Here is a 14,950-nt window from a genome sequence, read left to right as displayed (position 1 = left end):
AGGTATCAGGATGCTCATTTTAGAGATGAGGAAACAGGCCAAAGCAAGAATTAAGGCCTGCAGTGACCAGAGCTTGTTAGAGCTGGGTTCTAATCCTAATCTTCTGGCTCCTGGTCTAGAGTTCTTTCAAACAGGCCAGTCTCCTCAGCTTGCCACTAGTGAAGGCAGCTGAGATCTGGTTCCCTGATTTGACTTTGAGTACCCAGCCCTGGGTATGCAAAGGATGCAAAACTGTGAGATCTTAAGGATATATGAAAATCTTTCATGTGTTCAAGGGCCAGACCAGTGGGTAATAATTAAGATGAGGCAGTCCTCAGCCTGGTAAATAAAGCTTTGACTCTATAGCTGCTTTGTAAACTAGTGAGTTACCTATCACTGGAGGTGTTCAACTTTGCTTTTCAGAGATATTGTAGAGAGGTTTGATTCGATGTTGTCTGAGATCACTTTCCACTCCTGAGAGTGTGTGATTCACTCCTGCCTATTCCACTTGGGATTCAATGGCCCCAAACCACCTACAGTACAACAATGAGCAAATCAGCCATCCTGTTTGTCCAATTTATAAGGGGAGGCTATCACACAGAGTGGTTAGGGGTTCAAATGAGATAATATGGGCCAAAGAGAAGGTATTATTTCATAATTCAGTCCCTGAGATACTATCAAAATAAACATTTTTCTTCATGTGCTTTATTTGAAGGCAAAAGGGTAGAAAAGGAATCTATAAAGTAACCTTTCCCAATCTTCAGTCTATATAGTACAAAGCCTGTAAAATAAATGACAACTCCATCAAAAGTTATTAATGATTCCAGCAATGAAGTGCACAAACTTCTGTTGAAAGACCTGGGAAATAGGCCTGATGGCATCAAAGCTGCTTCTATTATTTGAAATGAAAGTCCCAATTTGGTGACAATATTCTATCACAATTCAAGGAATACAGTTTTCCCCTCACTCTGGCATAACAGTGATTGCTACCTAGGGAGTTCAGCACATTAGAATTTTCCAACTTCCACTCGACTGATCAAGTAAACATATACTTAAACATTCCAGAAAACAATACTGCAAAGGTAGACAGCCTCTTTCTAAATTCGACCAGAGCCTTCAAAAGCTTCATTTGTCAAATGCAATCATTTCTTAGACTTATCACTTGTCAAATCTCACTGATTAAATACTCTAGGCATTAGGAATCTCAAGAATACAGCTACATTCCCAATCTTTGGTATTTTTTTTTTCTTAGATGGCTTATAGAAGTTTTCTATTAAGACTTGTTTGAGAGATAAGTTATACAGTGCCTCTTCTCTTCATTTACAAAATTTGAGGAGATTGCATACACTGGCCAAACAGTGAATTGTTTAAAAATTACTGACAGAATAAGAGGCTTACCAAGATAAATATTCTAATGAGCTATAAATCCTGAAAATGTGATTTTAATTTGATGGGCTACCTAGAGCTAAGCAGCAAGGCTGTACACAGTAAAATCTCACTAAATGCGAGCATGCATGCCAAGTGATTACACTTAGGATCTTCTCTTTAAGGAAAAGATTATGTTTAAACAAAGAATCCTACAAATTTGAAAAGTGAGACTGACACTCTTGAACCTAACAACTTGGATGATTTCTCCTCCACTTATCTGATGGCTTTAACTGTAAAAGAAAAAGGATACAAAAGAGACATTTCAGCGTGTGAAGGGGCTTTAAATGTCCACATGGGTACCAGGACAATTTGCTTAAAACTGCTTATAAAGATGGTAGAGAGAATGAGTCCCATCCTGTTATTCAATAACCATGTTTGTGATGCATCTGTATAATCTAACCATGCATAAATTAGTATGTGTAATACAACACTTATTTGCATAATAATAGCAAGTTAATAGATGCTTAAAGAGCAGAGACCAACACCACCTTTAAATCAGACATGCCTCCAGGCACTTTGGCCTGTACAGACCAAGATGCCAGAAAAACAGGGAGCATCAACCAACAGTCAAACCATTCATTTTTCATCCCTCTAGACATTTCACTTATTTCTCCCCACACACTGGGGAATCATTTTCAAACCACAAAATAGCTTTATATTTTAAGCGCTAGCACCCTTCTATAATAAAAATCTTAAAGAAATTACTATAGAGATTATTATCAGCAATGGTAACATAATGGACATTTTATTTTCCTAGAAATGTAAATAGGAAGGGCAAATTTTTTAAAAAGAAAATGTTCGAAATCACAGCCACATAAAATTGGGGGGCCCATCTATTTGCTTAGCAAAAATAATGACTTAGATTAGATATTTTCACCCTTCACCTCAATCCTTTAATTCAAATAACTAATTGAATCCAAAAACGCAAATAGTGTATCAAGAAAAGGTTGTGCCCCTCTTCCAACCTCAGTAAGAGCACATGGTACTGGGTTGGGATGAGGAAAAACATTACCAGTGTCACACAAAGGAAGAGCACAATGATGGCTTTCAACCTTTAACAAAGAAGAAAACAATCTGGAGTATAAAAAAATCAAAAATCAATACAGACTCCTAAATGACTCCTTTAAGATATCACTTTTCAATTTAACAGGACAGATTTATTTGTATGTGGCTCAAATGTCCACAATTGCTCCCTGTACTTCATACATAGGAATGAATGTCACAGTGGAAAACGGCAGTAATGAACAATCTTACCTGAGGATATGGAAACCTCCCAAGAGCAAGCTGAGAAAGGAAATAATATTTGTCTAGTTATAGATTTGCATGCAGGGCAGATCTTAAGACAGACAAGTACTAAATTTCAGAATTACATCCAGCAAATATAAAAAGCTCACAACCTTAAATGCACAAACTAAATTATTGCTGTAATTACATTGAAAGCTATATATAGAATGAACATTTACATTGGACAATGTTGTATCCCTGATAAAATATTCTATTTTTAACAACTAAACACTACCCCTATGTAGTTTCTCTTAGGAATATTGTCAGCTGTACGGGCATTATTCACATTTACAAGTGTACGACAGTTTCTTCTAAACAGAGATGTAAAACCATAGGATACTGTCGGCTTTTCCTCTTGTAAAAATGGAAACACTTAATTGCTCCTAGCCCACAGCTCTGTAGAATTTTCAGTTATAAGTATTACAGGAAGAGTTGTAGGAAATGGGGAGTGGGCCATGTGAAATAGAAAATTTTGCCATTATTTTCATTTATTTGTTAGTTTTTTTCATCCATTCATATTTAGAAGAGAAGAGCTACTACTAGTGGGAAAGTGGCAGTTCAAGACTGTGAAGTTGGAACTATAAGTCTGAAATTGGGTAAGTGAATCCTTACAGCTTCCAATTTTATTTATTTGTAAACTGCTATGTATTTCTAGGCCACTCACTTAATTTTGGTCTTTAAATTCTCACCTGTGAAAACAAAATGATTCAACCAGGAATAGGATTGATATGAAGTGATAAGATCAAATTTACCAAACGTACCATAATTTATTTAAAGAAAACTGTGGCTAAATTTTGCAACTTCATAATGTGGCCCATTGTCAGGTCTGAAATCCTTTATAGGTATTTGTAAATATTTTCAAAGTAGAATCACTACATCAGGAAACTTTGAAGCTAGAATGGATCCAAGGAAACATCAATCTATTTTACAGATTAGAACCCCAGAGTCCCATTGAAGATGTTTCCACACAGTTAATCAGTAGAAGCCTGGGGACTGACCCCAAGACTTGCAACTTAATCCAGGGTTCTTTCCAGCATATTACATTGCTTTTCTAGATCTTGAGAAGTTGTGCACTTATCTCAAAGACACTGACACTGCTCAAACATTTTTGAACTCCTCTTTTGGAACTGTGTTTAGAATCATTTCAAGTCACAGAAGAACAACTACTTCATTTTATTAGAACTGCATCTTATCTTGAGCTTAAAATTATACCCTTCTGCTTTTCGATCATGTAAATTATTTGTTGACTAAGATCTGAATGGCCTATGGGTATTACCAAAACCCAAAGCCAACTTCAAAGAATAAATATTTTGTTCCTTAATAAGGATAGACATGAAGATGCTGAGGTTAATTTTTAAAGTTCTAAAACCAGTTTGAGCAACAGCAATGTAATAGGAATAAACCATATGACCATGTAAGGTGACTACTTGGAAAGGGCCAACACTCATTTGGATGTGTGTGTGTACATATATATATATATATATATATATATATATATATATATATATATATATATATGAATACTTGGTAAGATTTGTTACCTTGTACTCATTTCTTGTATACTCAGAATTCTCAGATTTTCAAGACATAAAGTTATACTATCATTGTTTCATTTGGTGGATGTCATTAATCTGTTCAACTATAGAGTGAAGGAAAGAGAGTGTGGATGTTAATCAAACTCCCTTTCACAGCTTTGTGTGATTATGTCTGTTGTCTATATGTTGCTATTAATTAGGAAGGGGAGGGACTCAGCTCTCCACGGCCTCCACTCCACCTTCACCCAACACAGGCTATTGATTTGACTTACATTCTGTAAATACAGTGTGTTTTTGGCCAATGAGAATGTGCACATTGATTCAGAAGGAGCCACTATGGTCTTTTGTGGCAGTAATGGGTGGGCTAGGCATTTGCACCATTCTGTACTGAACTGACAGGCAGTGACAGCTCACCAAAAGCTGTCACCTATCATCACACCCATCTGCAGATTATGAGTTTTGCACATTCTTTCATTTGGAAAAAGTAGCAAGAGGAGGGTCTCTGGTCTGAAAAAGCTGACAGCTTAATAACTACTAGAAAATGTTTAGAACATCCTATCTGAAGTCCTTCTACAGGTGCTGCACCATTCACTCTGGTACATGTTGAACATGTCATTAGGGCCTATGGAAGAATTCTGTCCATGTAGCTTACCAGCAGAAGAAACTTGACCACCATATATACAGTTAAGGTCTAAACTAGCTGGCCAGTGCCAACACTGGCCATTGGTTCTTGTAGATTAAAGAACTAAGCAATGATAAAAGGAAGACTTTAAAAAAAAAAAAAGAAGAGTGAGATGAGGTGAAAAATGTGAACTTTTTCCACTTCAACACAAAGCCTCAAATTCTCAAGTCATCACTGTTCTATGGAGAGGCAAGGCTACAGCAGACTTGGGAATGTGCACTCATCTACTTGGCCCCCTCTCACAACTGGTAAAAGGTAATTAGGCTGGCTGATGATATTCATTTACTCTGTAAGAGACCTCCATCAAGAGAACAGAGAGAAAATTCAGCAGGGAGCCTCTCTGTACCAGCCAGCTAGGGAACAGGTGGCAATGCTTGAACTAGTGACCTCAACATTCTTGGAACTGGCTTTACTTATGTGCATTTTCCTGATATCCTGTGGAAACTCCGTCTTACTTGTCAACTACATTCCTGCGAGGACTGTTTCTAAGGCATCTTGCAGGTCTGACCTCTTTTCAATCTGAGGGCAGAGAATGGTCCCCTGTTCTTGACCAGAGACGCGCAACAATCATTTCCTCTCCCACAGTGTCACCACTGGGCTGCTCCAGTGGCAAGCCAAGGATTCCAATTCTGCACTAGTGAAAACTGGCAGCGGTACTATAAGGCTGGCACCACAAGCAGTCATTTTAAGGCCCTGGGAGAGGGAGCTGCCTTCCATGTATGTCTCTGCCCTTTCAGGTTTAATGCAGCTGCAATGTTTATGTTCTATACTATTTGTCTTGTGGCCAAATAGAAGGAAATATATAGCTAAACCCTAGAACCTTTTTATCAAGTTCAATTAGGAGAAGGTAAAAAAGGAAAAGGGCTCTTAGCAGATATGGCTGAGGCTGTCAAAAGTCAAAATAAACACTGAACCCTTATGGGGAAGAGGGAGCACATATGCTATGAGTGAATATTTCAGAGACAGATGGACCTGGGGCCATTCTGTATCTTTTACCCTTACTGGTCTATTAATCTACTTGCATTTCCCCAGTTTTTATTGTCAAGGTATTATAAATTAGGAAACTTACAAAAGAGAGTATGTAATCTTCTCTGAAATGGCCTGCAGATATGTCACTGTACTAAATGTGTTTCAGATTTAATGAAGCTTTAATGTCCTTTTTAATTTTGCCTGTTTCTGTATCACCAGGGGTCGGGCAAGGCAATCAGCACTCAAGAGGGTGGTTTGGTTTAAAACTAGGAAAAAACTCATTTGCTTATGAGTTGCACTGTATTTTCTTAATTAAATTTACTGAGTAAAATGGTTTAAGTTCAGCCAACCAATGACCTTTGTATGTAGATGTAGATTTATAAATAGGTTAAAGAAGAAGAAAAAAAAAGAATCACAACAAAGCAAACAGATTAGGGCTTAGCCAATGGAAGTCTTTGCCCTCTTTATCATCTTTACAAAAGAAGCATTTAAATTGAGGCAGCTTAAGTCCAGTTAAAAAAAAGTATATTGAAAAATGTGGGCGCACAGAAGTGCCAGCAATTCATCAAATGACTCTTAACATCCTTTTCATCCCCAGCAGGGGAGCGGCTCACATTGTAAAAGATTTGGAAAAGCTTTATTTATTTTGGGGAAGTGGAGGTAGAGATGAGGGAGGGAGAGGATTCTATTTAATGTTAAATAAAAAAGTGCATTTTAATTCTAAATACATAAGATTCAGCAAAGTGTTAAATACTCTGTTCGTTGTGGGAGATTTACTATGCAAAAGGAAGAAAAAGAATGCTCTAAAAACATTTACCAGTTGGGAATACACTTAAATAACAGTAAACCACTAACCTTTCACTGTAAAACTAGGACTGCTCCTTAGTGTTATCTGATTGATCTTTGATTTGTCCAACCATAATCTATGAACTACTCTTGAGTTAGCGGTATCTGAATATGCTGGACTTTATAATTTAAGTAACCAATATATGTGTGAGTGTGATTAACAATTGCCAAATACATAAGAAATGTATGATAGAAACCTTTGTATTTTAACAAAAAGGGTAGAAGATATTTATTTACAAAGCAACAAAAATGGCTTCTGTTGATAATAAGAATAATTATTGTCATGAAGTCATAAATGATAAAGAGAAAACATACATTGTAACCAGAAAGCAAGTGCAGGACAAAAACTCAGGATATGTTTTTGGTGATCAACTGACCAACTGAGAATATCAACAATGTGGGACTAGCTTTAAATTTACAATTATACTGAAGAGCACCGGATTTTATAAATTCTTAATTTAGACATATTCTATGTTTCTCAGCAAATAATCATTTTCAATATAGCCAATGATCTAGTTGAAGGAGGACTTTATAGTCTGAAATGTTCTAAAATTTGTTCTTAATTACCCTTGTGCACATTTTACACAATTAAATTTCCATCGAAGGATTTTGCATTTAGATTGTGCACTGCAGTTAAACCTTTATTTTATAGAAATGCAGCAGCCACTTTGGGACATTCAGACACAGGGAAACTTTAAAAAATCAGACTTAACTACTGGATTACATAAAATTCCCTAGGTGAGATTTCATCCCAAGACCAATTTACACAGTCCTAGAGAGAGAGTTTAAATCATCTGAAACTATGCTAGCGAAGGACCATAATAAATACTAAATACCTCAAAATCTACCCTAAGATTTTTCTTTTCTTCCCGTGTATCAATTTCACTGTCCTCTTACTGTATGGTTTAAAAACAATCCAAAGGATATAACAGGAATTTACCAGTGTTAAAGTGCTTTGGAGGTTAAATTGACAACAAAGAACACAGAAACACAAAGCGTCTTGAAGTAGGGTTTCAATTAAATGTGGAGGATTTAGTAATGCAGTACCAAAAAAAGAGTTACAAATTAATTTAATCTTCTGCCTATAGTTTGCAGCTGCACTCCGAAGTGTCTTGGGCTTAAGAACAAAGCCTTGAAAGGCCTCGGAGTGAGGAAAGCTTCAATTTTTAATGTATAACGCCATTAGCTGATAACTTGTGGAATGTGCAACCCCTGCGGAGAGGCATAAGTGCGAGTAACAGAGACGGATGAAGTGACATATTTGTTCATGTCTAGAACTATGAGGAAGAGGGTTATTACTAACACCATCAGGCCCAACAGAAATATGCCCTAATAACCTTTGGGACCCTCCACATTATCAGTTTTCACTACATCAAATATATTAAAATCAAAACCTAATTCACTTTAATTAAAGACAATTAGTTTGTTTTACTATTATTGTTTTAACTTGTGTGACATTATAATACATTGCAAATTAAAGACGGAATATTAAATATAACAAAAGCATCAAACTGTGTACACCTTCCCACCCATGCTTGGTGAAATCAGCTTATCACCGGTGTCTATTTAAGGAAATTCAAGAACAACCATGATTAAAAGTAGTGTAGAAACATTTCACCCTAAAAAGAATTCAGTGGAACCATGCATATGTTTTCCTTATTCAATTTATACTCCTTTTCACATAATGCTTTCCTATAACTCCAAGGATTTCTTTAACACAAACAGAAATATGGCCCAATGGAGGCACAAGAAGCTTAATTAATTTGCCCAAGGTCATACTGTAGGTTGGTGGCAAAGCTTGTTAAATTACTGGTAACTCTGGGCTCTACAGATGTTTTGGCAATGGCAAAGGCCCCTGTCTGCAAAGGCCCCAGAGACTTCTAGTGCAGAGGGTGAATGAACCACGGCAAATAACTCACGACGCCTGTTCAAAAGGTGCCAAGTGCTCTGGAGAGCTCACAACATTTTCTTTGTGTAGAAAGAGCCTAAATGTGAGTTTGCCACCAGGAGTGCTTCTTAACAGGTCCCAATATTTTAAAAAGAACTATTCATCCTCACCAGAGTCCATTAATAAAAAGTAAATTTATTTTAACTTAACGATCCCAAGCACAGTAGCACAAAGAAATAAATCAAACATTTATCCATCATTCAGAAGGTCCTGCATTCTATCCCACAGATCACTAATAATAATGGAGAAAAGACAGCATCACAAATAAATGTTTCTAATACAGTGGGGTTTTTTTTCTCTTTTTAAATTAGAAATGGGTTTATTACAGTGGACACTTAAATGGGGCCAGGGCAACAGTAATTCACAAGTACAATATCCTAATGCTGTTCCTTTAATTGCTTTATTTGTTTTACTGTTAAAAATGATTGCTTGCTGTCGTCTAACCATGCATGCTGAAAAGCATGATACATTGAGGTCTCAACCTGGGCAAACTGTACCTAAACTTACACTTTATTGCAGCTTAGTTCACAATCTTCACCTAATATAGGGTTATATCCCAGCGCAGCAGGAGGATAAATCATCCTGGAATATTACTCTGGTAAAGTTTAGCTGTGACTGGAGCATATGTGCTTTCGAGCCACTGAAGCAAAGGCCCATAAAATACACTAATTACTGGAAGTTATGGTCACTGAGTGATTGATAGCGCTCTGCAAGGCAACTTCCTCATTTTCAGCTCTTCTGACGGGGCTCATCCGCCACATAGCAATTATTAATTCATGACCCACCCCTCAGGCATTAGTACCTTTACTTCTAATTCTCCTGCTACCAAACTACTGCTACAGCTGGACACTGTCTTTCTTCATTCTGATGGCTGGGTAAGGATGATAAAAAGTAGATTTCACGCTAAATGCTATTGTTTTGAATCTTTAAATGTTGCTTGGTCTTTCTAACCCTGCTGTCCTAAAAAACATAATTCTCCTTCCTCTCTCATAATGCTATTTCACTTGCATCATTTTCTTTTTTCTCTTTAAAAAAGAATATGTGTGTGTTTATGCATATATATGTATATGTATGCATATATGTGTATATATGTGTGTGCGTGTGTTTGTAAATGTGTGTGTGTATATATCAATCTGTCTATACTGTATTAGATCAAAAACTCTGAATAATTTTTTAGTGGAACACTGTGCTTTAAATGCAATATATAACTTCAACTAGGCCATAGTAAATATGAGGCAGTTAATTGATAAAAAAATAAAATAAAAGGCACCCCCCTTAACCCTCCATTTAAATAGACCCACTTTTGTAGCTTTGAAGACATTCTAAGTGTTTCAAGTTGATTTCCATCAGTAGCTTCACTCAGAGCAATGCTAATTAAATAATATCTGGGTATATAACTGAATTTCTAAAAGTCACTTAGAAACAACTGCAAAGGTCTCTTTTGATGGTGTTCTGTGCCTTGAGAGGAAATTCAGTGAGAGACTCTGAATTAAAGAGAGATAAAGAGATTAAAGAGAGATAAAGTTCAGTCATGATGGATGAAAGCAGACTTTTTACTTTTCTAATAGAAAAATAAATGTTCTTCAAATTTTGAACAACTCAAAATGCAATACTAAGGGTGGTTTTCCTAGGTGGGATCTGAGACAGTGTAATGGATGAATAGATGACTCCAAGCTACCTATCCTTTCAGAGTTTGTTTCAAATTATTCCTCCTCTTCTGTTGGGAGTTAGTCCCAGAAAACAATTCTGAGGACAAATTCCATACCCTCCCTGTTCATACCATTCACTGGGCAGTGTATCACATCCCACCTGGTAACTATCTTCCTGTATCTCTAATGCCGGTAAATTTCACTTGTTTAAGGGCAAACTCTAAGTCATAAACTTAAACATAACATAAACATAAACATATGCTCTCCATGACACCAGAAATAGTATTTTGCAGTAGGCTGATGATGAACATTTGTTGATTATGATATACATCCTGATGGTGATGTCTCCTAGAGCTTGGTCAACTTGGTGCTGCATGGCTTGGTTGCTTCTACTATTAAAGCTACAATACTTTAATAAACATAGTATACAAACTTTTCAGTATTAGGGGCCGACTGTTTTAACTGGCAAGGCCCTCTTACACATACTTCACTGCTTAGAATAATCACTTTCACATACTTCAGCATTATGATTAATTTAGATGGCTTATTTCTTGTTAAAGACTGAAGGGGTACAAGAAGGGAGAAGATTAGAGTTAACTGCCCCCAAATCCATCTCATGTGCTTAATTCAATAACCATTTTCATCTTTACAGTAAGAATTAAGAAATGACACTCTTTCAATATGTTTGTATAACGCTGACCTGTGTGCTCTAACAGTGGGTGGCTTTAATCCTGATAACAGCCCCTAGAGACCTAGCTTGGTGGGGTGTCCTCCATTTCTAAACTGCTCACTGGAGTCATGTAGCTACAGGTACCTGAGAAAACATCAGTGCTGGCGTATAGTCTATCGAGCACAGTCTAAGACACACTTGTATTTCCAGACATTTCAAACTCAAGAGAGTCATAATCAGGTAATATGCTCACACTTCTGGCCTCTCTGTGTGTTGCTGCTCCTGAGAGAGGGCGGGACGGAAGAAAGGAAGGGAGAGGTATGGAGTGGCCATCCCCACACCAAGACTCCATGCATGCAGGTGAAGTCATCTTGGATTTCCCTTCTTAACCACCATCTGACTACACTCTCACCACCCACAGAATCCTGAGAAAAAACTAAATGGTTATTTAAAGCTATTAATGTTGGATAATTTATTAAGAGTAACAGATAACTGAAATGCTATCCTTGACATTGATGTCAGCCCTCCCACTCATCTGCCCAGTCCTATGCGCTTTTCCACTGCACTTTTACTTATCTTTCTCCCTTCTAGTCAAGGAGCTCCTGAGGGCAAAGTTTGTATCCCCACTGCCAACACAAGGCAGCACTACATAAATGTTTACTGATTAGATGGAACTCTCATCTACCTGCTTCCATTTTATTATAGCAGACATACTGGATATTAGGTTAATTTTTGTGTCTCTTAAAAAAAAATAAACTAGGTCTTAACTTCTGAAAAACAACAGCAATTGTACATTTCAAAATACAGTAAAGCTGGGCTTCCCTGGTGGCACAGTGGTTGGGAATCCGCCTGCCAGTGCAGGGGACACAGGTTTGAGCCCTGGTCCGGGGAGATCCCACATGCCATGGAGCAACTAAGCCCATGCACCACAACTGCTGAACCTGTGCTCTAGAGCCCGTGAACCACAGCTGCTGAGGCCCGCACACCTAGAGCCCGTGCTTAGCAACAAAGAGAAGCCACCGCAATGAGAAGCCCGCACACTGCAACAAAGAGTGGCCCCCACTCACCGCAACTAGAGGAAGCCCGCGCACAGCAACGAAGAGCCAACGCAGCCAAAAATAAATAAATAAATAAATCTATTAAAAAAAAATACAGTAAAGCTGAAACAACTATAGGGAGAGTGTAGGTAGCAATCCTGTGAAAAGTAGTGTTGACTATGAGCAGAGTCACAATAAACCAGTCTTTCCCTTTATCTGATTTCCTGCTCATTTACAGTTACCATTTCTCCCTCCTTTTTTTCAAACTACTGCTCTACTTCTTTTCTACAGCATAGTAGAAGAAGCAGACTTTCATCCAGAGTCAGACATTTAACTGTAGCTCCCTGGTCTAGTCACCTAACCTTTCTGGAAAAGTCCTTTAATTTCTCTGGATCTCAGTTTCCTTATTTGCAAAATGGGAACTTCAATGCTTAGAGATCAAAGTTGGTGGAATAATCTTGGGTACCTTAAATTACTGATTTTTTGGTCATTTCCATCACAGTGGGGAGAAGCTTAAATGAGATAATGAATATCAAATGGCTTTGTAAAGTGTTATGTACACATAAAGTGTTGTCACCCTTCTAGAATGACACTGAGCAAGAAGATGTCAACAGCAAGGAATAGAGGAAAGCACACTCCACTTCACATCAGAGGTCCCAGCTGCCAGTCCTCATCTGCACAGTCCAAGCTTATGCTGTACCTGTGGGCACAGTCCTTCCCTTCTCTGGACCCGAGCTTCCTCACTGGTAGGAGGAGGGATCTGATTTAACAAGTTCTAATGTCTCTCTTCTAGTTAAAAAACACTCTAGTCTCTAAATACAAGATAAGGAGTGCAAAAGATTTTTCTAATTAAATGCTAAAAAAATGTTAAAGTTATTATTATTCAGTTCATAATCAAAGTATGGAAAATAGTCTGTAGGATCTTTGAGAGGACTTTTTTTTTTTTTTTTTTTTTTGCGGTACGCGGGCCTCTCACTGCTGTGGCCTCTCCCGCTGCGGAGCACAGTCTCTGGACGCGCAGGCTCAGCGGCCATGGCTCACGGGCCCAGCCACTCCGCGGCATGTGGGATCTTCCCGGACCAGGGCACGAACCCGTGTACTCTGCATTGGCAGGCGGACTCAACCACTGTGCCACCAGGGAAGCCCTGAGAGGATTTTTAAAGCTAATTTCAGGTCACTGGATTTGAGTATTGATAGATCTCTATGAGCAGTGGTTTTTATTGCTCAGATTCTCAAAGGTAGCAGCAGCGGTTCCTCAAATTATCACACTCAGAATTTTAGAGTTGACAGATGTCACTAGAACACTGGCCCCTTTTATCTTTTAGATCTCCACTCAAAAGTAACCCGACACCACTCAGTTACTCCTATCATATGGTGCTGTTTATTTCTGTCTAAAAAGTTATTATTGTCAAGCATCCTTCTTTATAATGTAGGCTCCATTAAAGCAGAGATTTTGTCACTTTCATTCCTAGCAATGTCCCCAGTGACTAGCACAGTGCCTGCCACATAATGGGCACTCAACAAAAATCTGCTAAGTGACTAAATGAATAAATGACTGCATCTTGTCTAACCTTATACCTGTCTCTTCTACAAAGTATTTCTTAAAAAAAAACAAACCTGAGACAAGTATTCAGTCACTACTTAAATGTCCCTAGGGATGTGGGCATCTTTTTACCTCTAAAAGGATGACTGCACTGTTGAGTAGGAAGGGTGCAGGGATCTATCCATTAAAAAACTCTTCTTTATACTGAATAGAAAACCATGGGCTTTTTGTTTTTTGTTTTTTCGTTAGCTTCAGAAAGTTCAGCCTGTCAGTCATAAAGTAGCAGCTTGCCTCTCCACTGATAATCCTTCAAACACTGGAATATGGGTTGTCAAATGCCTGCTTTGTCTTCTCTTTATTTCTTTATTCTTCATATGAAGACTTCGTTGATTTAATGTTTTTTTTCTTTTTTTTAAAGTCCAAATTTTGTGTGTTTGTGTGTATACACGATTTGGACATGTGCTCTTGGAAAAACTTTAAAATCAGTCTGAAATCCATCAAAATAATAAAATGCTTAGCTGGGACTACTAGCACCTGTTCCATCTTGTTTTGTCAATCTCATGGTTGTTCACGATAGCTCTGAGCACAAAGCAAGTTCAACAATGCCTCATTCAGTGGGAAACACTTCACTTTGCCAGTTTCACATTCACTACAATCACTGACAACCTTGGAAAATGCACATTTAGGCATGGTAATCTGAGACAGCTGGATCCCTTCACAGACCTTGCAAAAGGCTGAACTAATCGATCCATCATCTGCCAAAGGTCATTTAACAGCTCCTTTTTGCAATAAGTTATATAAAATTTTAGACAAAAAATGACAATAGAAAAAAATCAAGTTAAGACAGAACTACAGAAAGGGGAGTGTGAGCAGAGGAATGAGTGACTGGAACTGTTACATGCTGTTTTCCTCAATATTCTTCAATGTAAGGGAAGGAGGCCCATGACAAGGATTCCAGAATCACACTTCTACCCACTTTCCTATACAACCTTCCACTGAAATTTCCTTTGTCTTTGGACCCTTCAGCTTTAATTCTTCTGCCTTCCGATGGTTTTCAGCAGAAACTTCTGATCAACAGGTAAGATATCTCACTAGACGGAGCAGCAGATAACATATTATAATAAGATTCAATGTCCAGTCATGTTCTTGACAATAATTATAAAATGGAAGAAGAGAAAAAAATCAATATTTGAGTGGTGCACACCAAATGCCAAGTTTTTATGCTCGAGAGAAGCTGACAGCAGCTGTTTAGAGGGCACCCAGAGCCATCCGTCACCCCTCAGACCAGGTTCATAATCATCAGGGGCTAGAAAGGCAAACAAAGCTGCAGCTGTAGATCCACTAGAGACAGTTGTGTCTCTGGAAACTTTTTTTTTTTTT

At 37.9% G+C, this 14,950-nt stretch overlaps 1 protein-coding gene across 3 annotated transcripts in view; it reads right to left on the bottom strand.

The window, feature by feature from the left end:
• The window catches only part of MAP2K5 (mitogen-activated protein kinase kinase 5), a 260,205-nt gene that overhangs the window by 78,820 nt on the left and 166,435 nt on the right, over nucleotides 1-14,950 (bottom strand). For 2 of the 3 annotated variants that reach the window (XM_079699882.1, XM_079699883.1), the window contains exon 17: nucleotides 2,662-2,691. The exons of the other annotated variant lie outside the window; for it this stretch is intronic. In XM_079699882.1, coding sequence (XP_079556008.1) covers nucleotides 2,662-2,691 — 30 coding nt within the window. The remainder of the gene's footprint in view (nucleotides 1-2,661; nucleotides 2,692-14,950) is intronic. 3 annotated transcript variants of the gene reach the window in all.

Source organism: Hyperoodon ampullatus, assembly GCF_949752795.1.
Source record: "Hyperoodon ampullatus genome assembly, chromosome: 3".
Classification (NCBI taxonomy): Eukaryota; Metazoa; Chordata; class Mammalia; order Artiodactyla; family Ziphiidae; genus Hyperoodon; species Hyperoodon ampullatus.
Note: the sequence above shows the minus strand (reverse complement) of the source record. Positions and strands in the feature narration are given on the sequence as shown.